Here is a 24,601-nt window from a genome sequence, read left to right as displayed (position 1 = left end):
GAAACCACAGAGCATATGGTTTCTTCCTCCCTTACCCTCCCCCACTCAGTGACGATACATATGTATACAAGTGCATTTTTTTGACACCAGTCCAGAAGAAGGTGCGACAGTTTACGAAACTGGTCCACAGCAATAAATTCTTTCCTGGGGAAACGCAAGGTCTTTGATTCTTTCTTCGTGAGTTACCAATGGATTTCCACAAAGGATTGGCCTCAATCTTAGCTCAAGTAAAAAAAATTGTACTTTTCATTAAATACCACAAATCGATGAACTGCAATTTTATCAACAACATGAAATATCTTGGTGAGAAAGAAGGCACATTCCGGTACTTAAATAAATATTGCACCAGATGTAATAGAAGCTAAATCGGTTTGACATCAGAACCTTCAACTACATTCTGCAGATACTCTTGCTAGGCTACACTAGTGAACACTTGAATTTGATTGATTACTCAAGGCAGAGAACATGACCACACTGGAAAGAGCACATGAATGTTCTTTTAGAAGGTGCCAATCCTAACCAGTTTTTATTGAGGCCACATATCTTCAGTCATTTCCATTTCTGCCATGGATTTATTATTTAAACCCCTATTTCCCACCTCAAACATTCCCTTCAACACATTTTTACTAGCCCGTTATGTCTCCACAGATACCCGCTACATTATATTAAATACAAATGAATTCCATATAATGCACAGGCTTCAGGACATCTTTAATATCTTTCATGAAAAACAGAGTTATGCAGAATGATAGTCATTGAAAATAGAAAGTATCTTTTCTGATTACTTGTACCAAAACTTCAACTTTTGACAATTGCAAATTGCTCACATGTAATGTAAGTAATATACAAAACATTGTGTGCCAAATCTTCATAGAACGCAGACTGCAAAATTTGAATCCTGACACATCCATAACTCAATGATCACATCCTCACTACCTTCTTATCACACTTGAAACTTTTCCTCTTGAGGAATATTGATGTATAATTATCTTTCGATGAGTTTATTGCATGGCACATTCACAAAACTCATTGCCTGGAGGTAATGTATATAGCTTTATGTTTATATACTATAGTAAATAATAGTATATACAAGTATCATGTTTAAGAGGGCTTCCTAAATAATGAATTGTAATTCAAATATACACTAACTAAACCAATAGTATTTCGTCATACTCATGCATAAAAATGTAAATAAGCACGACAATTATTAACACAAATTCAATTGAAGAGAATCAACTTTACAATACTGAAGAGGGGCGATCGATACTCTTAAAACTTGCATCTGTCTCAGCGGCATATTTTCACGAGAAAGGACCAATTTAAACCAAAGACCAAATCTCCCATTTCACACTATCAACTGGTGTTATTACATGACAATACACTACACGTATACTTTCATGGATTTTGAAGTGCTTTACATGCAATAAATTAATAGATAGATGGATAGATGTCTTTATTTAGGTGAAATTGAGACCTAAGGGTCCCTTCTTCCATTTAACCCTTTTTTAATAAATTAATCATGAAACAGACAATCATATTGAATCACTTTAATAATTAAATGACTGAGATTAAAATATGTTAATCATGCTGAACAGAATTGATTTCTTTGGTAACAGTTCACAAAAGAGTGACATTTGTATAACTATCAAGGTGGTACAAAACATAAATGCATTTATGTAAATTTTTATTAACATCAATGCATATTTACAATTGAAATTCAACACACATAAGCCATTATTTTTTTTTTATATCATAACATTTATACAGTATCACAAAAACAGTTGCCAACTAATCAAACTCTTTTGATTATTTGTCATGTTAGGTAGGATATTTGGTCGCATCCCCCATAAAAGATTTACCTTTTTATACAGGAATGTTACGGCCTCTTGTAAGAATACGATGCAAAATGAGTTCAGTTCTGATGTCTGGGGATCTCTTCGACTACGAGGGAATGGGAAATGTTGTCATAAGCTGTACGATTGTGGTTGGAGAAGAACATGGTTAAACAAAGTGGGAAGAAGAATGCTAAAAAGAAGTTCTTGACAAAGGAACGGCACATTGCCCACCAGAAGCCAAGGTCACCACCAGGGTGGACTCTGACATAATTTCCATCCCTGAGGCCAGCCTGACGACCGCTGGGATAGTTGACAGGAACTATGTGGTCGCTCATCACCACTCGGAGACCCATTATACTCTTTCCAGGAGTCGCCCCTCCAAGTCGGCCACCGCTGCCTCGGTATATGCAAAGAGCCTGAATGAAATGAGTAAGGTGGAACTCACACACATGGCAGCAAGAGGTTATAGATGAATGCAAATACGATAATTGTAATGGTCGGAGATATTCAATGCAAAAAGCACATCTTAATACAGCAGACCAGATAACCAAACCATTAAAATATATCTTTTCACATCTATACGGTACGAACCATGTTTCTGAGACAGTATACCAACCTCAAAAATACAGGCAACAACGTTGTGGACAAGTTCAAGAAGGAAGAGCTCCGACAGCATGTCGATAGCCAGCTGGTAGTCGAATTCATCATTCTGTTGCAAGTGGTCAAGGTCATATTTATCTAGATCTCTGTAATTAATGCAATAACCAATCAGTATTAAGGTAAATAACTGATTGTAGCTAGTGCTAAGGTCAGTTATTCATTATTTTCAACTTCCACCCAAACACGCCTGAAGCTTATCAATTTGTTCAGGCAATTTATCAATTTATTCAATGATTATTGATTATTTTAGAAGTTTATCAATTTGTTTTCGATATAAACAGCTCGACAGCCTCAATATTTACAAATGAATGTGAGTATATATGTGATATTTATGTTTTCAAGTCAATTTTTACAAACTGCATGAAAAATCATGAAATCTAATGATAATGAAAACAATAGGCGATTAAAAGTTTTCCATTTTTTAACTTTCTACTAGAAATTTTATTAATGTGAAAGGATGATGATCATAAGAAGTTCCTTCGGATGCTAGTCGACCACAGTTCTTGATTTAAATATTTATCACAATCCCAGTTCAAACGTTCAAATTCTGTCTGGAGAGAAAAGGAAGAATTTCAATGATCTAATTCTGAACTAGTTGACAAAATTAGGCATTATTTTAGATGTATGGTAAATCAGGAGTCTGATTATTTCACAAGATAATGATAATCGAAACACTAACATATGTACCTATAAAAGTCAGCCACATCAACATGCCACGCTTGCAATGTGTGCCTCTTTGGTTTAAAAAACTATTGGTTGAACTTTCAACATGGAATCATTACTATTTGATAACCGAATTAAGAAAATTTCTCACCAGATAAAAACGTTTACAATTACAATAACCCTGGTGTCATGCCATTATTAGGTGAAAATAGATGGAACCATTTCTCAACACAAGCAATGGGACAGAAGCCCCGATTTTAATGGAAACCTCTAAAAGTTTACTCATATTAGTAAGTCATAATTCCATTCGAACATCAACATGATCCAAAATTAAATAAACATTTGTCAGAATTGTCGCCACTTACCTATAATTACACCCTCAATAATGTCAAGCATCATTACACCAAAGACTCACATTAGAGTAGATCACTTTTAATGATCACCATGCAAAAGGATGCGATTTATTTTATGATAATGCTACTCCCCAAAAACATTACTTTCATTATTCGACATATAAATAATGGGAACTGACAAATGCTCATGTGCTTTTCAACATTGACAGGATTAATATTTTAGGTAGAATGAACATTCACCCAGGCTTCGTTCTCGATAATTAAGTGCGAAATCTGAGGAATTAAAAAATCAGAATAAATAAGTGGTGATAAGGACGATAATTTCAACTTCTCGCTGAATTCCATCGGATTTCCAGTATCATGACATGCGGAAAATAGCACATAATAGTGATGGTAAGACTGGAGGTTTTGATATTTCCTCATGCAAGTTGTATTCGAGAAGAGGAATCCCAAGTTCCTTTTGGGGGATTTATATACCTGGTTAACAAATTTACTTCATGAATATTTATCTTTGCAAAGGTACTCACATCACATCAAGAAAATCCACAGCGACAAATGTGATCAACAATTTTGCAGAAAACAGCAAAAGGAAATCAAGGAACTCAGCCACGAATCTTTTCCACAGTGGAGGTATCTTATAGATGACGCCTATATTCCATGTAATCAATAATAACAATGTAAGACAAGGGAGGTAAATATAATACGATTGAATGCAGCTACTCACCTTGTTCTTCCTGTCTCCTAATACCACTCGACCCAGTGTTGTGAAAGCCTATATTGCTATTGTCTCGGGGCGTAGAAGCAGTGGTTGGGATTACATTGGGAATAAATGAGAATACACCATTGCTAGGATCAAAGGAACCGAACGGAGTTTCTCCTCGGGTGCCAAATGTCATCGGAGAACCTGATAACTGGTGACACATTAACATATACGGAAACCACGCAGAAACGCACTGCCACATATATGCTTCCTGAAGCCATTTTTCAAGCGCGTTTATGTACTCCGCTGTGTTTTCAAAAGCTGGTTGATTGGGTTTTTGGCTTTTGTCACTGCTAGCTTTATCCTCACTTTGCTGCGGTTCCATTTTAAACACAACGTACAATAATTGCTCCTACACGTTAAAACTATAGCACTTGGGCGTATACATTTATGTTCAGATGGGATATTTAAGCATCTGAAATTTCGTTATCCAATTCCCTATTAACTGTCAATTTAACTTACTTATCACACTCTAGAATTAAGTCATTGTATCATTAATATCAGGATTCACCAACTGAATGTTAAGGGTACCTATTATAAGAAGTGAAACTCAAAACGTGACGACTGGAACACTAGGAAGGATTGCATCGCGTCAAGTCCTAACCATTAGGTTATGTAGAAAACCGCTAGGTGGCAGCGCAACGCTAGGTTAGAGTTTCCTTATTATGTATATCAAATTGTCGTAATATTATAAATCGCCCAATAGATGTCGTAGCGGTCTCAAAACAAATGTCAGCGTTATCTTCAGGATTCTACTTGTAACTACGTAAGATTCAGTCGGTTAGTGCTGCCACCTACCACCCATTTTGTGTACTAAGTAAATTTAGCCAATCAGATTTCGTGCACTCTCTTGAATCCAGACGAGGAACAAGTGGCCAGTAGTTCTTGACCGTTCGGCGTGAATTGGTCGTGTCGAAGGAACGCGTGTTTGGAGAATTGGTGATTCGATTGACTATCTCCAGTGTTCGTTCATGTGACATGACTTAATTAGGACTTCAAAAGTCATACTATGAAAATTAACCGTTGGTCTTTTTCTACGCTCTAACTGTGTGAGGTGTAGTTTATTTAAGACGAAGTTTAAATGAAGGAAAGTGAAGATCCACCGCATTGGGCCTTGTAAGCAGTAAGGAGATAATTGCAGTCAAGACGAATTCGGCATATTTTCCATCAAGTATTTCCAAGTTTACCTTCCGATTTCCAGTTTCGACCTTGGCTCTCATAGCCGGTAAGTTTCTTCTTATGGTAATTTAATATATACTATCGTATATTTGTCATACATTTGTTTGTTTGGTCATGAGCTTGATTGGATGTTAGATAGATTCATTCTTGTCGTGTTATGTTTATGAATGAACATGTGGCGAAATGAAAATTCATCAATTTGTCATAGGGAAATAAAATGTATCATGGGATGGATTTAGCTATGGTAATCACGAAGAGCATTTCATTTTGTTTTGTTAAAGTTATGTTTAGGAGGTTATTGCGGGTAGTGTTGCCAAATGCATAAAGTCATACTTCGTTAAAAGCTCGTTTTGTGGTGTTTTTGCTTGTTTACAGTGTTTTATTATACGCTCTCAGCCATGTATTCTCTCTAACGTTAACGCTTTAGTTAAGTCTATGTATAGGTATAATCCTCTGTTTGTATTCCTGATGTATTTGTAATTAACACGTCTCGGTTATCTGCAGGAAGGATGCCGGTGGTCCCTTATTATGAAATGGCTCTTTAAATACGTGCTATAATTTCTTGTCTTGTAACAATTTAAATGGCGATAAGGCGGTTTAAGAGTCCATCAACGAGCGAACATTTGAAAAAACAAAACTCGTGTATTTCTCTTTAACTTTTGAAATGCCTTCTGGTTACTATATTTTTCTGTTTATTTGTCTCTTTTAAGAGGAGCTGGATGGAAATTCAATTATAGTGTAAATTTCCAGCGTACTTTTATGTTCAGGTATTTGTGCAATGACTTGTTTTGAAAAGCCGGCATCGTGCTGTTATTTCCTGAAATCTGGCATGCGGAAATCCAGAGTACCAATAACCCAGAGTACTAATAAGTACGCTACACAACCACAGTTCCCAGTGTCAAGTATCGATACGAGTGTCGTTTTCTGTCTGGGAAGGACGAGATAGGACTAGGCCATGATTTTTTTTTAAAGGGGCCACAAACCCCGTGGGTAGTGGTATAGTATAAACTTCCTCCTTTCTTGGGAGGAAGGAATGAATGTTTACCGGGCTTTTCCCGAAGTTGTAGTGTAGTAGTTGAATCGCGAAACGACATACTGATTTTATGATGTGGAATGGGAGCAGTAATCAATTCGGTGGAAAATTTAAAATCGAAAGAAAATATTTCCCCCGTGTAAGGTAAACTTCAGTTAAAATATTCTGCACGCACGTGGGCAGAGTTAGTACGTGAATCTTTGATACAATTTACGTGAACTAAATAGTCGCGAGTTCGAGTCCCGCGCGGGCACGGCTGTTTTGTTGCCAGGGAAACCTGAACGACAAATGAAGACTTCTGAATCTTAGGAACTTGCGGTTCACCAGAAACATCAAGCAAAATACGAAAATATCCCTATCTGACACCTAAACTCAGAATATCAGACATAACCAGAGGTAAAGGACACCTGAGTCTACTTGTACGGCGGAGGGAATAATTATGGCCCGCATTCCATTTGTAGATTTGACCATTATGATAAAATAAGAATTAATTGAAGTGCTCATTCATCTCTGTCTTTCGATGAAAAATCACAAACAAAACAAACCTCAGCAGCCTTAAATTTTAAATTGAAAAAATCAAAAGTTAAAAACTGAATCGAAAACACCCAAAAAAGGTTAAGTTTAGATATACTCAGCTTGCTTGTGTGCATGTGCATATATGTTCAAATATACTTTCATATTAAACTGTAAGTGCATCACAATTGTGCATGTCCCTACAGCCCCTGCCACACGCTCTCTCCCTGCGGTTTGCGGGGAAGTGTCGATTCACAAGTACATGTACTTGCGGGGGAGCTATGAGTGCTCACAAAGCAATTATATGATCTAAGTTGCTCCCGTGTATGCGCGGTGGCCAACACAAACAGATCTACGTACGATTGGTCGGGTTTTCAAAATGGTGGAACTAGTTCAAATTGCACGAACATGATTTTCACCGCCGAACACTGCCATTTTGATTATTTATTTTTACACGGTGCTTCCAAAAGTATCGCAATTGATTTTTACGCGCCACTCCTGTTGGTTGGGGTGGTATCGAATCCCTTGGAGTAGGTGGGGGGGGGGCGGCGCTAAGCTTTGCCGCGAAACCGGTCTCAGTGCTCTCTAAGCTGTGTAAGCGGCAGGACTTTAGTTACTGTAAACCTGCACGCCGACCGTGCCACGTAAAGCATGGAATCGAGCAACGTTACGCGATTACTATGTTTTGTACTAAACTGAAAAAATCTCTTGAAGAGACCAACCAAATGATTCATGAGGCTTACGGGGGCTCTGCTCTGTTCTACTCACAATATTTGAGGTGGTCAAAGGCCTTTAAGAAGGGCCGGGAAGAGGTTCACGACGAACAACGCTCTGGGCGGCCGTCAACCAGCGAAACCAACAACAATGTGGCACGTGTTCGACAATTGTTGGACTCTGACTGTCGAATGAGTATCAAGATGGATGCCAATGAACTGAACTTGTCGTCTATTGTTGTGTTACGCATTGTTACTGAATATTTAGCGATGAGGAAGAGTGTGCGCCAACCTCGTGCCCAAGGTGTTTGCAACAACGCACTACGAGTCCGCGATCCCGGGATAAACACTTGGTGCCAACGCTGACCCACCCCCCATATAATCCTGGCATCTCCTCAACAGACTTCTTTTGACGAATACCTTGCGAGAGGTCTCCGAATACGCCTTCCAGGATGCGTAGCGTCATGGCTGAGTCGCTAGAAAAACCGTGTCTAGGCCCAAGGACAGTACTTTGAAGAATTTTAAGTGTTTGTGCCAAACTGTTCAATTAATTACTTTGAAAAATTAATTGCATTACTCCTGGAATGCACCCTGTAGCTATCTGTCTCTGTTCCGCGACCCTAATTGATATAGGGGTTCCCTTCTGTGTGCCTTCCTGGTCGTTGAGCATTCAACGTCCATCCCCCGCCGCCGCACCCACGACTCGAGAAACGGTCATTCCCTCCAAGGCCAGAAGATGTGAGCCATGCAAAATCTATCCAGAGATTTCATTGGTCCCTCCTTCCTCGCGACCCTGGTGCACGCCCGCGTCGTTTCGAAATGTGACAGCCGTTGTGCTGCGTGGACGGATGACTGTGAAGCGTTTGGATGAACAGGATTCTGCAGCCCCACCCACTAGCGGTGCTAGTTGCCTGAGACCCTATGAGATGTCTGTGCTTGGCGGATCGTCGAGCTGTGCGTATGGTGCCAGTTATGTTAGTTTCTGCTGTCCTTGTTTTTACTATTTGTCGAAAATGGAAATTGACGAAATCGTGGAGTAACGAATCAACATCAATTTTTTGGTGAAGTGCGGTAAAAGTTATCAAGAAATTACTGGAATGTTGACAGCTGTTTAATGGTGATAATGCTCTGAAAAAACATCCGTTTTCACATGGTTTTAAGCGTTTTAAAGAAGAACGAAAAGACGCTACCTGATGACCCGGGACGACCTTCAACCACCTGTGTTGACGTCAAAATTGATCGTGTGCGGTCACTCGCAAAAATCTGATGAGGGGACATCACTGGGAAGATGTGGACACAATTAGGCAAGAAACGACGAGACAACTGAAAAAGCCTAACTTCCGAGGACTTCCAAGGGTGCTTTAAACATTAATGGGAAAGACGATGTAATAAGTGCATAGCGACGAATGGAGAGTAATGTGAAGGGGAGAAAATAGGTGTAGACCAAATGTTACATAATAAATTTTTATGGCCTCAGTTCGCGTATTCATTGGACAGACCTCGTGCATATGATCTATGATACCCTGGAAACCACCGCTAGGGTCTGCTCAAAATTAAGTTTTGCTTTAAGTCAGTTGCCGTATATTATTTAAAATAATAGAGGTAGTGTTTAGGTTCAGCCACATTCGCTGCACCATCGAAGCGTGAAGTACTTCTCTACCCTTGTAATACGAGCATGTATTAACGAGAATAGCGTAATAAAATTAGGATTAGAAAAAAATTAACATTCTTGGCCACCTAGAAGCAAACAATTACTCCCATATCGCCGTAGTTTTATTATAATGACATTTTGAATTTGCCGCTCCTACACTTGATTTCTCTAATATTATTTCCTTGATATATCTCGGACCGTATTACCCATTCCACTGTTGGTCCAGCGATCCCACCAATTGATGGGAATCACGGCCAGTTTTCGGAGGGGTGAGTGCTCTTTTGGTCCCCCGAACGGGGAAGCAGTTCCCGCCTCTCTCGAGTCATTCATAGCGATTTCATTTCTCATGAGCCCGGGGTCGCGACTTTGACCCTTCCAACCGCAGAGTGTTGGGACAATTGCGGTTCCTACGTCCTTGAATAGATTGCAAGGGCGAAAGAGAGAGAGAGAGCGATGGCTCCGGGCCAAGTCATCGCCGGGCGATTGTGATTTCGAATTCCATGGGTATATACTCCGCCGACTCAAAATTCAGCCTCGCGATGATCGAGGGATGGCCGGGACTTATTTATTTATTATTTTGTTTTATTTATTTTATGTATTTATTTATATATACCCTGCAAGCCACCGCCAGGGTGTGTGGTTTGCCACTACACACCAGACTAATTTTGACCCGAATATGACCCTACCGCGGTCGAACAATGTTAATATGATCCCCTATCGTCCGTGAAAAATAATATTTTTGTTCTACGCTTAATCTTTCTAATTTTACTGACATGATAATCTCCTACCGAAGTACGATGGGGCTATGAAAACATTTTCAACATCGCTGTTATAGAGACCCCGTTCCAATTTATGTGCAAGAGTTTTAATCTGTAATTTAACCTTCGCTCCATTGAGTGATTCCCAGCCTAGCTCCTCTACGCTGTTCCAATTTGGCAATTAATCCAACTTCGTGAGGATCCCATAATATACTTGCAGCATATTCTAAATGAGACCTAACCAGCGAAAGATAACATGTTCTCTCTGATCTTTTCAACACTTTTACCCGATACTCTTCTAGTAAATTCTAATTTTTGTTAACTTGTCCACATATTCCCCGTATGTGTTTCATCCTGGATAGGTCGTGACTCCAGGTATTTAATCGAGTCTACACATTCCATTTCGGTGTTCCCAATGCAGCGGGCGTTCGGGTGGGAATTGCTCTTTGCCCAAATATTCATCACTTCGCACTTTTTTAAGTTTTTTTTCTAATTGACTTCCAGCTGTGCATTTCGCTTTCGGCGACTTTCGTCCCGTGTTTCGTCTTCCTTCTCCGTCTGGCTTTTTTAATGGGGATGTCGTGAGCAATTGCGATTGTGGTGGAAAAAAATAACCCAGGACATTCGGGTTTACCTTGTGACACCGAAGGGGATCGTAGGGATCCCTATCCTCCCCCACCCCATCCCACCCCTGGCCCCTTCAGGGTCAGACCACCCGGTTCAGACGAGGGAAATAAATCCGTGATTGTTGATCGAAATTAGTACCCTGATGTGATTGAAGGTTCCGAAGAGACCAATTTTTATCCCATTAATGGCCCTTGTGTCATCAGCCTTTGCACTTTGCGAACGTTTTTGGAGAATAAGCTTTCAGGTTGCGTTGTCTTGCCGCAAGGCTGGGAGGGCGTCGAGGTAGGGTTGGAAAACGCCATGGGAGACAAAGATAGAAATGATTTCTCTCGATTTCCCTGTGTGGGTGGTTAACGTTTATTTCAACCCCCTATTGTGCATAAATGTACACCCTAGGGCGTTGTTCCTTCGACGACAAGTGTGGAATTCTGGGAAAATTACTCGGGGAAATTTTCGGTTTGATTCTCTTCGACGATGATCTTATTCCATCGCCTCTACCACAAGAATCAGGTGACGACCATGGAAATGAAAAACGGAAGGAAAATGGAAGCTGGAATGGAGTTCGACAAAGATGCAACCTCTCGCCAGCAATATTCAACGTATGCCTAGGAGAGGCAATAAAGGAAACTCAAAATTGGGTATTAAAGGAGTCAAGGTAAACGGAGAAGAAATCGACATGCTGCCGTTCGCAGTGGTAGCAGGGACGCGAGAGGGCCTGCAAGCAAACCCGAATACTAAAGAGCAGGTACTTCGGGAATATAAGATGAGCATCAACAAGAAGAAAACTAAAATTCTAGTGTGCGGAAGAGAGAGAAGCTGAATGCAGATATCACAATTCTGAAGGGTGAAACTAGAGCAAGTGAAGAATCCTTCATCTACCTGGACAGCAGTATAACTTGGGATGGAAAGAGTTCAACCGACATCAAGCGAAGAAGAGCCCAAGCTATGAACGCATTCACAAAGAAGTGGCAGTTACTATGTCCAAAGAACCTAAGGCTGGAAACAAGGAAGCAATTCTTCAAGACTTTCGTGTGGTGCATGGTCCTCTTCCGAGAATTGGAACATTGGACCAGCGAAGAATAGAGGCATTTGAAACATGGTGCTGGAGGAGAATGCTGAAGATTAAATGGACAGACAAAGTAAAGAACGAGAAAGTATATAGAAGAGCAGAAGAGGAAAGGATTATATGGAGAATTCTTCGGCAAAGAAGAACGAGATGGATTGGACATACCTTGAGGCACGATGGATTAGTTAGAAACATAACAGAAGGAGAGATCCCGCGGGGAAGGCCAAGAGACAAGTACATGAGGCAAATTAAGACGGGCGTAAAACAGGGAACCTATCAGGGGAGGGTGAGGGAATTAACACTAAATAGGGAAGAATCGAGGGCTGCGGTAAACTAATCTTAGGATTGAAATACTGATGATGGTGATGATAGCTCGACATCCTCCCCGGTTCACAGGCCTCGTCTGACCACCCCGCGCCTTCCGCAGACCGGCTCTCTCAACCGTCTGGACCGCCGCCGTCAAGGGATTGAAAACACGAGGCGTACTCGCATTTTCGTCGTTTAATTTTTAAACGACCCGGAAAGTTGCCACCAACCCGTGCGTTGCCACCAACCTCGTGCGAAAAGATTGCGCATATTTAAGTTATTCTGGTGACCGTGTTCCTTAAAATGTCGTTTTCACGAATCGTGCATCTTTGTCACTCTTATTCGACGTCGCTTCTCCTTTCGCCGATGTAACCGCAGGCGACGCTCACGCTCCGAATCACGTCCCAATTTAAGACGACGCATTTAGCGACTCTCCTCCCTTCACACACACCCCCGTTGCTAAACATTCGCTCTTTTTACGAATTTCGACGGGCCAAGTTTCCTCTCCGACCCTGTCGCGGCAGCGGGAGGGGGGAGGCGGAGAGGAAAAGAAACTTAGCCCCCCTATGTCGTGAATTGGTGGCCTTCACGCCCCCAATCCCCCCTCCCCCTCCCTTTGGGTCCACCATTCCGCCAACCATGCGATGTGTCATTCCGTGGACGTAATTTCGGGAGCGAAGTATTGCGTGGGCGGAAGGAGTTGGTTGGTGGGACACTCCTTGCTTTAGTCATCCGCTCAGTCGAGAGAGTGCGGTCCAGGGGGCCATCCCCCCTCTTATTAAGCGTGGCTAAGCAGGTGCGCTGCGTCTCCCACCCCTCCTCCCCCCTTTACTACCCGGGGAGGGTGACTCCCTTCCCCTCCCGAGCCATCGTCTTAGCTGCGCGAGACTGCGCCGCCTGGCTCTCGGCCGTCGGAAGTGTTTCCGCCGCCCGCGCGATTAGGATGTGGTGGTGGTGCCCCTGCGTCCTGACCTCCGACCCCCGACATCGGTGAGTCCACCACAACGCCATTATTTCCTCTTCCTGTGCCGCTCACTCACTTAGAATTCCTCAAATACGAGGGTAGGCTGAAAACTAACGCACACATGCTTGTCGACCACAAACGAAATGACCTTCAGAAGCACTCCTGGTGGCATGAGGAAGTAACATTCCCCCGCACGCATGCGCAGGTTTGTGGTCGTTTCATTCATCGAGTGTATTTCGAGAAGCGGAAGTATGGAGAGGTGTTCTAGTGCTATGTCAACGCGAGTTAACCAGCGTGCCGTTATCGAATTTTAAATGCTAAAAAGTGACTCCTACTGAGATCATCGTCGTTTGAAGGCTGTTTATGGTGACGATGCTGTTGATAGGTCTACTGTAAATCGATGGGTGCTAAAATTTCGTGGTTGCGAGCCTGGAAAAGCTATAATTGTTGATGAAACACGCAGCGGGCGTCCGTTCACTGCCACAGACGATAAACATCGCAAACTCGTCGAATATTTGATTCAAAATGACCGGCGAATCACTCAAAAGCGTATCGCAAACCGAATTGGAATATCCAAGGAAGAAGTTTGTCGTGTTAAAGGTAGCTTGGCGCCAACAATCTTGCAATATGACAATGCTCGTCCACACACCTCGCGCGCAACTGGAAAGGCTCTGCGAAACCCGAAATTTGAACCAATTCCACACCCTCCTCATTCCCCTCATTTTGCGCCTTGCGTTTTTTATTTTTTTTCCTCAACTCATGAGACACCTCAAGGTGATCTAATCATTACACCTCGGACGATGAGGTGAAGGCAGTTGTCAAGTCCTGGATTCGAGAAAAGTCGGAAGAGTTTTTCAGTGACGGAATGAAAGAACTTGTTACACGTTGGGAGAAATGTGTTAGCCTTAATACGGTGACTACGTTGAAAAATAAGTATTTATATGATTTTGAAACTTAAGAATTGTACTTCAATGCACTTTTTGCATGAACTTACTATTTGTTTTTGTTCGCACTCTACAAGTATGTGTGTGCATTACTTTTCAGCCCACCCTCGTATTACTCATCAGCAACCTCTCCCCCTTGCCGGAGAGTGTTTCCAAATGCGCATGTCTCTCCTTCTCTTCTGAACGTTTCCTTTCAATTGTCCGCGAAATCTCGCGTCTATTCCTGGCGGAGTTCCTCTTCGCCTCTTTTCCCCGTGTCCTTGGGGGAGTGCGTGTTTTGTGCGTTCTCTTGCAAATTGCGAGTCTTCTGCCCTTTCGATGGTCACGCTCGTGATTTCTGCCTTTGGCCTCAAGTCTCATCCACTCAAATGCTGTTAAAAAAAATGCCCCTTGTTAAATACTGCGTCCTCCCGTCCCGGAACCAGGAGTTTCGGACTTACAGTTTCGCCGTTAAATGCGTAATCTCTTTCCTTAAACTTCATGATCTCTCTCCTAGCGTAGTGCGATGGGGGTGATAATACATTTTCTACATCGCTGCTGTGAGTGATGTAGAAAATACTGCACTGTAAGATGTACTGCCCTGAGTTGTCCTTCCAATTCATATGCAAGAGCTTTCATCTGTCATCTAACCTTCACTCCGTGAGAGTGATTCCCAGCCTAGTTGCTCTAATCTTTTGGATACGCTACTAAGTTTATCTTAAGAACGTTTTACAAATCTAGCCCCTCTACGCTGCACGCGATTCAGTTCGGTAATCAATCCAACTAAGTGAGCATCCCGTAATAACTTGCAGGCTATTCTAAATGAGGCCTAACCAGCGGAAGATAACATTTTCTCTTTGACCTTTTCATCACATTTACTCGATACTCTTCCAATATATCCTAATTTTTTGTTAGCTTCGCCACATATACCCTATATGTGTTTCATCGAGGAGAGATCGTGAGTGAGGGTAACGCCTAAATATTCAATTGAGTCTACACATTCCATTTCGGTGTTTCCGATGAATTAGGCGTTCGGGAGGGAATTAGTCTTTTTCCAAAAATTCATCACTACCCACTTTTTAAAGTTTAAATCCAATTTGTCAAGTGTCGCACCAGCGTTGTATAGCATGAAGGACATCTGACAGCGCCGCTGTGTCCTCAGGATCACGGATATCACGGTAAACCACTGCATCTTCGGCAAATAAACAAACATTGTCGAAGGAAACCGGTCATTATCGAATGGGCCCTACGTTTTACACTCGGCAGAGATCAAGGAGTTTATAAACAGTTTAAAAATAATATGAATTCGTCTCTTAAGCAATCGAATGATTGAGAAGTTTTGAATTCAATTCTTTGGGGTTTTTACATCTGCTTCCTTTAACATTCGTCGAAAACAAGTTCAATGAAATACGGCAATATTCACATTCGTATAAATTCCGATGATAGAATTTTAGTTTGTTCATTTTTCTTCGATTGGACTTGGTAATTAATTAATGTAGCTGTGCTTTCGAAGTGGATCCAATCGGAAACCTATCGTCACCTTGTGGGACTAATCTTAATTATAACGAAAGAACCTCCTTTGATCACAAACTCCATTCATGCCGATCGGAATGGCGACTGCTGACAATTCATGTTAGCACAAATGGTCATTTAGAGATGGCATGTTTCCGGGTCCTTTTTGTGTTTTAAAATGGAATTGATGAGTCCACTTGTCCTGGGCGAACTCGTTTACTCGAAGTCAAGGATGATATATCGCCTTAATCCTCGACTTTCGCTATTTCCACGACTTCCAAACTATTGTCTGTGGAGAGATGTTCGATATTTCATCTGAAGCCTTCTGTTATGATTTCCAGTATCACTTCCCCCCCCTCCACCGGTGCAATTGTCGCCTCTGTGATTAATTCCCGAAGTTCGAATCGTTTTTTTTTGTCCGACGCGGCCATTGGTTTGGTGGATTTCAATCACCTTCGCTTGACCGTCCGCAGTCGTCTTATCTTCTTCCTTAATCGTCGCTCCAGACGCGAGTTAGACGATTCCCCCAATCGCTCGCTTCGTGGACTCGCGGTGACCTCTCATTTGCGGCACCGTTCCCCTGAAGTTTCTTTCCGTTTGGCGCGGCTCGATCGTCAGATGTCACCATGCCTCGACAAACAATGGATCTTCCCCTCTCCGCCGCGCGCTCTCTCTCTCGCCTCGCCGCCATTCTGTCGCTGCCCATAAACGACGTAGGTAGGGGGTCGGCACGAGCCAGGGGCCGGGCTTTTGCGACATGGAAGGCCCTGTGGGGGGGGGGGATATCGCAACCCCTTTCTTTGGTGGAACTCTTCGGTAGCTTGTGTGTGTGTCTCTCTTCCGTCACCTCTGACACTTCCGCCATGTGCCCTCGCATCATCCGCTTCGTCCCGCAGGAGCTCGCTCTCTCCCGCCTCCCCGCCCCCTGAATTGGGGGCGGGGTGGGGGTTCTTTGAGGCGAGTTCGTCCCCTGAATCACTAATGTCCCCTCGGGAGGCGTCGGCATCCGAACAGGCCTTATTGGTGCGCGCCATAGGGTTCGTCTAAGCGTTCGGAGACATCGCAAGTGTGTATTCTTACGTAAGGTACGTGGAGCTCGTCAGAAGTTGTGGGTCCGATTTCGGTACCCGCTTGGGAGGTTGCGTGTCTCTTAAACCACCGAGTAGTCGTTAACGGTTCATTTTGGACTAACGATTGCCAAAGGCAGTCCAATGTCGTGTTTGTCTATCAACGGACCGCTAAAGAACACGATAATGTCCGGGTCACTTCAGGTGAAGCTTATTGAGTATGGAAAACACTCATCCCTTTAGGTTAGATGTTACCATTAATCGGGATGTTGGTAACGGAAGTATAAATGTTGGCAATATGTAACAACTTTATTTGTTCCTATAATATTTCTTCGAATCTAAAAAAGAAGTTAGATTGATAAAACAATTTCTGGTGGATGTGTGATTTCCACGGTGATTGCTGGTCAGTATCTCCACCGACGTGTTGTCATCGAACATTTCAAACCTTGGAAAACATTCGATTGTCCAGTCGTCGGGATTCACTCGGATGCGAGAGAGATTATGTCGATATGGAAATGTCCCTGAATTGATTAGTCTAGGGCTCCACTTTCTTCCATTGTTATGATGCCCTTCATCAATCGGTCACCAGTGGACAACTGTTAGTTGATGCTTCGTGCATTTGTTATACTATGTAAACTCAGAAAAATACTCGTACGTGTTGTACATACATACTACATGCATGCTGATGTACATATTGCAATAATGGTCGTCAAATGTTCGTCTTTTTGTGTAAATCTATTCCGGCACGTGGGTTATGCTACCTTGATCAAAAAGTTCCCGGAATAACCGACTTTGATGGACTCCATCCCATCGGCGATTACTTATTGTTAACTGTATAGATAAGAAGGCCTTAATCTTGTCCGGTCGCTTTCTCATTCATTCAATACTTAAGCGCGCACATATTTCTCGCTAGGAGCCTTGTCGAAAGGTTTTCTTGAAACCTAAGAATAAGGAATGGTGGTCGTTTGGAGGGAATGAACGAGTTGTTTTGTTCGCCGCCGATGTTGTGAAACTTCGATGGTGTTTATCGTAATTGGTGATGTTGAAGTACTTATGACAACAAAGATGGCTGGTAATCTCTATCCTATCATTGCCTCTTCCTTTGATAGCAGCGGGCCTCTTCGATTGCATCCAATCTAAGGCACACCCGGCTCAGTCAAAAGTTCAGCTCAGAGGATAAGAATATATTTATATGACATTGTGTACCTTCACATCCTGCAAGCGTATTCGATAAAAGTGGCTATTGAATTCGTGCCCATTTTTTGAAGTTAATAGTGTATTTATTGTCGTTTTTCAGCAGTTAAAAATTCGATAGCAGCACGATGATTACATTGCACATTGAGCGCGTTGGCATAGGACTAGAATACGTTTCCATACTTCAGCTTCACGAAATACACCAGATGAATCAAACCACCTTAAACCTACGCATGCATGTTGAGGCGGAATGTTACTTCCACATGCCAACTGGATTGCTTCTGAAGGTTTATTTTGTTTGTGGTCCACAAGCATGTGTGCATTAGTTTTCAGCCTACCCTCGTACATTGTTTTGAATTGAATAGGAACGGTTTCATTGCTAGAGAACATTATTGTCTACTAGGTGGCTATTGTTTCTTAACAGTATCAGCTCTACCGTTTCGCCATTTTTTTGAAAGTTGTGTTTTTTATTGCGGATACTAGGAGGAGCAAGTCGTTTTCATGTGTAACCTAAAGTGGTGATGACTTTTCATTTGACTAGTAAAAATTTAAACCTTAAATTCAGAATTTTACTTCGAAGATCACTTCATTCAAAGCTCATTACTCCCCTCGCATCGTTTGATTTCCTAATTAAATGGTCAGTTTCGTCACAGTAAGGAAAAAAGAGATCGCCCTGCTCGCCGCCTTTTAGGCCTATATAAGTTAAAAATGCTATTTAGTTGATGCTTTTTATCTTTCATTAGAATAAGAGAGGAAATGGGATATCTGGATAGATAATTTTAATACGTGGTTTGCTCTTGGGTTGCTTGGAATTTCTCGATAACCTAGAAGCGTTTATCCTACCATAAGACCACGTCCTTAGAAGAAAGGTCAGTTAATTTTCGTGATAGAAGTAAATGCCGTAGTCGGATTTCATCATCAGGAGAAGGAGATAACGCGTAACTCGAATTTAATGTACTACATCAATTTGAACATTCATTTTTAATTGACGGGATGTGTTAGGTAATAACTGTTGAGGTTAGGCTCTGTTGTTTCTGTTAAACGATTGTGATAAAATTTCAAATAACTCAACGATTTCCTGTCTTACAAAAATCTCAATCATTTCCGTTTCCTGCAAGCCAAGTGTACGAACAGGTGCATTCTGGCGCGGACTATAGCCCCGCCCACTAGCGACACTAGTTGCCTGAGACTCAATTAGCCGTGTCTGCTTGGCGGATCGTCGAGCTGTGCGTATGTTGCGAATGCCAGTTATGTTAGTTTCTGTTGTCCTTGTTTTGGCAGTTTGCCATCGAAAATGGATATTGACGAAATCATGGAGCAACGAATCAACATCAAGTTTTTGGTGAAGTGGGGTAAAAGTTATCAAGATTAAGCGTTTTAAAGATGGCCGACAAGACCCTACGTATGATGCAAGGCCGGGACGACCTTCAACCATCTTTGTTGACGACAACATTGATCGTGTGCGCTCCCTTGTCCTTACCGATCATCGTAGAACTGTCCAAATGATAGCCATTAAGAGTATTTATTGATTGGTTTGTCGTAAATAAATTTCCCTATTAATGTGGTCGTATTTGGGAAAATTATTCATTACAGCGATGGAATCTGCGGTAAATGTCCATCCCTTTCACCATTTTGGTCTCTCCAATGTACGGCGGTGCTAGGATCATTCCTTGAACTCGATTGATTCGTCCCTTTCTAAAATGTTCGGATCGCGCGTCCGTGATTTGCTTGCTTCCAGTGTCTCCCCGACCTAGACCCTTTTCTTTTGGCGCATTACGATACCTCGCGTTCAGTAATAGATTTTTTTTGTTCGCTGTTTTTTATTCAATTCCGCGCGTCAACACTTTATTAAAGAAAAATGGATACTTCGAACGACCAGTTCGAATGGAAGGAATTCGCAGCCACATCATTCACGGATGCGCAGATGGCTGCGAATCCCGCTCATCCCGGTGGCCGTGCGCGTAGGTTCCCATGGAAGCCGGAACTGTGGCCACATCACTTTCCCCGAACTCGATTTTTCGACGTTGCGGTTTCCCCCGCTCCCCCCGGGCCGAAGTATTTTCCCGACCTGAGACTATGCAAATCAGGACGTTGGGATGCCCTTGGCACCGAAAGTGGAAGCAGCCCGGCGTGTTTCTTTTCGCGACCCGATATTCCTGCGGTTCTTGGACGTTTTTACCATTAGCGTCTGGATTCGATACTTCATTTTGGAATGATTTGAGCAATCACCGAATGTAGACCAACCATCTTGAATGTGGACCACCTGATCTACTTTCGGAAATTGATGTTGGAATAGTTCCACTTCTAAACCGAATTCACTCTTTCGTTATTTAAGAGCGTATTCGATACCTCTTTGTTCCTGACGAGCGTTACTGCGAGCAGAGAATTACGTATCTCATATATGTATATGTACACTGAATTCGACTTCTCGGCGTGGATTGACGGCTTAATACCATGCCGCATGTACTCTCGCTTGAGATGCTAGTTGGAGGTGTTTGATTTGCCCTTACCCCCATCCCCCCGCCTCCTATTTTCTTGTTGTGATCATTATTTCTTGATTATTGCAGCTGTGAACCCGAGGGCTGTTGCAAACGGAAGCCAAATGTGATCAAAGTGTTTCATTTATGCAATCTACGCCGGTAGGGTGTGTTGATAGAGTTTGGGTGGACAAGGAGGCAGCTCCAATAACTGTGCCGGCCCTGATTTTCAGTGGATTTATGACGTACAGAAAATCGTACCGCTTGGATATCAGATGGGTTTGTTCCATGGCATTACTCGGCAATTTAGCCAATCGACAGTTTCTTCGCCCAAACCATGCCCCGGTCATCTCCAGCTATGTTTTAGTGTCGAGGTGCGATAGAAATAGATATGATATGATTTGTTGCCTCCGGTGTTACTTTATGGAACTTGCATAATATATTGAAATGAAATGAAATTATTAACTATGTGATTCCATACACCTTATATAAAAATCACGACCCAGGTTTCGACGTTGAACGTCATCAACTTGTTATTCTGTTCCCTTATAATTCTTGGGATAAATAGCATCTTATATCTATCAGTTCTACACTTGATCACTCTAATTTTATTGACATAATATCTCCCTTACCGTAGTACGATGGGGGTAATAATAATACATTTTCTACATCACTGCTAAAGAGACAATATTTTACGTTACCCCTGAATTGTTGCATGGTTATTGTGTACTAATAATTTTCAAGGCATTAATTTGATCCGTAGAGTAAGCCTTCGCGTATCCATTGAATTTGCGATCCTTTTCTCAGCGAAATATCATTCGTCGATCTTCCGGCACGCGGAGATATATTGAATAGCTTGATTTATGTATTTCGAATGTAGTTTTATAATTTTTAGAATCTCACAGAATGCTTCTTTGGGGGTCGATTTCGTAGTTTGACAAATCCACGAAGACATTGCACAACATTGGAGAAAGTGTGCCAGCATGAGATGTTATCTCCTTTTCTTGCAGTTTTCCTTGAAAACGTGCACATACTTACGGTGAGATCGAACCCTTTTCTCTACTTTACGAGCCGATTTATATAGTCTCCCGATGACAGCCTTAGATGGAATGTTAACACACTCACGTTCGTATCATGCTGTGTATTGTAGACACGTGACATGTGCCCAAGATATCTCATTCACATCTCAACCAAATTCCGCATTTGAAAGTTTTAAGGGCTTGTAAACAAACCAGCATGTGGTGGATTTCGAGAAGATGTCCCCTGGTTTCCTGCCACGAGGCATCTGAGACTGCGTGGATCTCGAAGAGTTTTAATCTCGGTGGGCCTCCAAGACATTCTATCTCGCACGCACGCACCTGTCCTCTCTCTCATGAAGGATCGAAATATACTACCCTGTCCAATAAATACGCGAACTGAGGCCATACAAACTTTATTTTGCAAAATTCAGTCCACATCGATTTTGTGCCCTTCAAATCACTCTCCATTCGTTGCTATGCACTTATTCCATCTTCTTTTCAACTGTTTAAAGCACCCTTGAAAGTCCTCGGCAGTTAGGATTTTTAGTTTTCTCGGCTTTTCTCCCTTTACAGGTTCCACATCTTCCCAATAATTTCCCCTCATCACATTTTTGCATTTTGGGAATACGAAAAAGTCGCGCGGGGGGCGAGATCTGGCGAATAAGGAGGATGATCAAGGATCAAGGTGATTGAAGTTTTGGCCATAAACTGGCGAACAATAAATTCTGCATGTGCAGATGCATTGCCATGGTGAAGGATCCATCCATCATGCTCGGTTAAAATATATAGTGTGCACAGCTGATTTTCCTAAATTCAGTTCATCAGCTATCATTCGGACAGTTTTTCGACGATCGGTAAGGACAAGGGACCGCACACGATCAATGTTGTCGTCAACACAGGTGGTTGAAGGTCGTCCCGGCCTTGCATCATCCGTGGCGTCTTGTCGGCCATCTTCAAAACGCTCAGTCCACTTGAAAACGTATGTTTTCTTCAGAGCATTGTCACCCATTAAACAGCTGTCAACATTTCAGTAATCTCTTGATAACTTTTACCGCACTTCACCAGAAAACTTGATGTTGATTTGTTGCTCCGCGATTTCGTCAATTTCCATTTTCGACAAACAGTAAAACCAAGAACGACAGAAACTAACATAATTGGCACCCTACGCACAGCTCGACGATCCGCGCAGCATTGGTTCTCAGGCAACCAGCACCGCTAGTGGGGGGGGGGGCTATAGTCCGCGTCATGGCCGCCAGATTGCACCAGTTCGTGCATTTATTGCAGAGAACACGTATATATTTGTTGGATCGTGCCGTTTCTTTATTAGGGTATGTAATGACTTGGTCTGTTTCGTCACATGCCCTGGGAAGAGGGGGGATCGATTGTTAATTCAATGCCTTCACGTGCTCACCCGCTGGACAATGGCTCTCTCTCCTTCCCAGTCGTCCAGCCCGATGCCTCGCCCCCTTAGGCATCCAACTCCTGCAGCGGAGTCTCCACCTGTCCCTGGTATTGCTCAACAGGCCGCCGTGAGCACTGATCTGATCCCCCACCCCCCACTTCGCTTGCCTCGCGTCTGGTGGATTATTTATTGCTGCTCCTCGGCGATTTTCGGTTCATTCTCGTCTCCCATGCTGATCTCCCGTGATGCAAATTAATGGTCATTTCGACCTTGCTCCCACGGCCTCTCCTTTAAACCAATTTGGACGCCCTCTGGCTTGTTAGTTAGGCCCTTTTAAAAACTGTGCTCAATGGTTTACCGTGATATCCGTGATTCTGAGGACGCAGCGGCGCTGTCAGATGACCTTGATGTTATACAACGCTGGCGCGACCCTTGTCAATTGGAATTAAACTTTAAAAAAGTACGTAGTCATAATTTTTTGGAAAAAAGTGCGATTCCCTCCCGAACGCCTGCTGCGTTGGAAACACCGAAATGGAATGTGTAGACTCAAATAAGTACCTAGGCGTTACCCTGACTCACGATCTCTCCTCGATGAAACACATATAGGGAAATGTGTGGACGAGCTAACTAAATATTAGGATTCATTAGAAAAGTATAGGGTGAATGTGATGAAAAGGTCAAAGATAAATGTTATTTTTCTCTAGTTAGGCCTCTTTTAGAATAGACTGCTGGTGTATTATGGGATCCTCACGAAGTTGGATTGATTGCCGAATTGCATAAGCGTAGAGGAGCTAGATTTGGAAAATGTTGTTGTGATAAACTTAGTGGGGTATTTAAATTATTACAGCAGCTATGCCGGGTATCCCTGATGGAGAGAAGTTTAAATGAAATATTAAATCTCTTGCGTTAATTGGAAGGACTTCTCTTTAGCAGCGATGCTGAAAATGTATTATTAACTCCATAGTACTGCGGTAGGAGATATCATGTTAATAAAATTAGATAGATTAAGCATAGAACAGATAGATTTAAGATGTAATTTTTCCCACGAACGATAAGGGATCAAATAACATTTTTCGACCTTGGTAGGGTTATGTTCGGGTAAAACTATTCTGGTGTGTATTCAACCCTGCCACACACCCTAGCGGTGGCTTGCAAGGTATATATATATATGTATACATACACATATATATATATACACATATATATATATAAATATATAAGTATATAAATATATAAATATATAAATATATAAATATATAAATATATAAATATATAAATATATAAATATATATATATATATATATAGTATATATATATATATATATATATATATATATATATATATATATATATATATATATATATATATAAACCATTTGGACGCCCTCAGGCTTGTTAGTTAAGCGCATTTAAAAGTGAGGTATATTTTGTCATCGCTAGGTGAGCCGAAGATTTTCATTTCACTATTCCCGGAGGAGTCGATCTCACTTGTACGCGCAACGAGCAGCCCATGCCATGCACCTCCAACCCTGGCTTCGCGTACTTTCCCCCCACCTTGATGCGGTCTGAAATGGCGGTTGTTTTTTCTAGATTGCCAGAAGTAAGAAATGTAGGTGGTACTAGGTCTTAATATGGAATGCGTTTAATATCTCCAGGTCTTTTCTTTGTCCCTTTGGCGAAATGTTGCATTGCATCTCCCCGGTGCTTTAGTTTCTTATATAGTTTTTACTTATTCACTCTGTGGGTAAACGGATTTCCATCAAGGAAAACCGTTCTATTCTCAGAATCGATTGCTGTTCGTTCAGTGGGAAGTCATCTCTCAGTCGATTCGATTTCCTTATAGTACTTAGGTTTTTCCCTGAAATCTCATCCTACTTTTAATTTATATTCATGCGTATTCATTGTGCGCTTTCGACATTGCACTTT

The 24,601-nt window shown here is 42.1% G+C and overlaps 2 protein-coding genes across 5 annotated transcripts in view; one reads left to right on the top strand and one right to left on the bottom strand.

Moving 5' to 3' along the window:
• Window positions 1-1,469: 1,469 nt before the first annotated feature.
• LOC139687825 (protein FAM8A1) lies at window positions 1,470-4,821 on the bottom strand. The gene is made up of 4 exons (XM_071585138.1): window positions 4,236-4,821; window positions 4,039-4,159; window positions 2,452-2,581; window positions 1,470-2,251 (listed from the first exon to the last, which is right to left on the bottom strand). Exons 1-4 carry the CDS (start codon window positions 4,594-4,596, stop codon window positions 1,913-1,915), a joined length of 951 nt encoding a protein of 316 aa, XP_071441239.1. The 5' UTR covers window positions 4,597-4,821; the 3' UTR covers window positions 1,470-1,912.
• Window positions 4,822-5,146: 325 nt separating this feature from the next.
• Window positions 5,147-24,601, top strand: part of LOC139688373 (rho GTPase-activating protein conundrum-like) — a 221,268-nt gene continuing 201,813 nt past the window's right edge. For 2 of the 4 annotated variants that reach the window (XM_071585912.1, XM_071585909.1), the window contains exon 1: window positions 5,147-5,496. Coding sequence is in view for 1 of the 4 variants with exons in the window: in XM_071585907.1 (XP_071442008.1) it covers window positions 13,061-13,107 (47 nt within the window). In the remaining 3 variants the exon portion in view is untranslated. Of the gene's footprint in view, window positions 5,497-13,026; window positions 13,108-24,601 lie in introns of those variants that run through there. The other 2 variants (XM_071585907.1, XM_071585910.1) reach the window with 2 other exon arrangements.

Source organism: Hetaerina americana, unplaced genomic scaffold (assembly GCF_022747635.1).
Source record: "Hetaerina americana unplaced genomic scaffold, ioHetAmer1.1.p SCAF_2, whole genome shotgun sequence".
Classification (NCBI taxonomy): domain Eukaryota; kingdom Metazoa; phylum Arthropoda; class Insecta; order Odonata; family Calopterygidae; genus Hetaerina; species Hetaerina americana.
Note: the sequence above shows the minus strand (reverse complement) of the source record. Positions and strands in the feature narration are given on the sequence as shown.

What these genes read in the sequence shown, in the direction of transcription:
- LOC139687825 (XM_071585138.1), bottom strand. Translation starts at nt 4,596, where the DNA reads ATGGAACCGCAGCAAAGTGAGGATAAAGCTAGCAGTGACAAAAGCCAA. An exon ending in TAGGAGACAGGAAGAACAAG is followed by an intron (nt 4,160 to 4,235) that starts GTGAGTAGCTGC and finishes CATGGAATATAG; the next exon opens with GCGTCATCTATAAGATACCT. An exon ending in TTGTTGCCTGTATTTTTGAG is followed by an intron (nt 2,252 to 2,451) that starts GTTGGTATACTG and finishes CATTTCATTCAG; the next exon opens with GCTCTTTGCATATACCGAGG.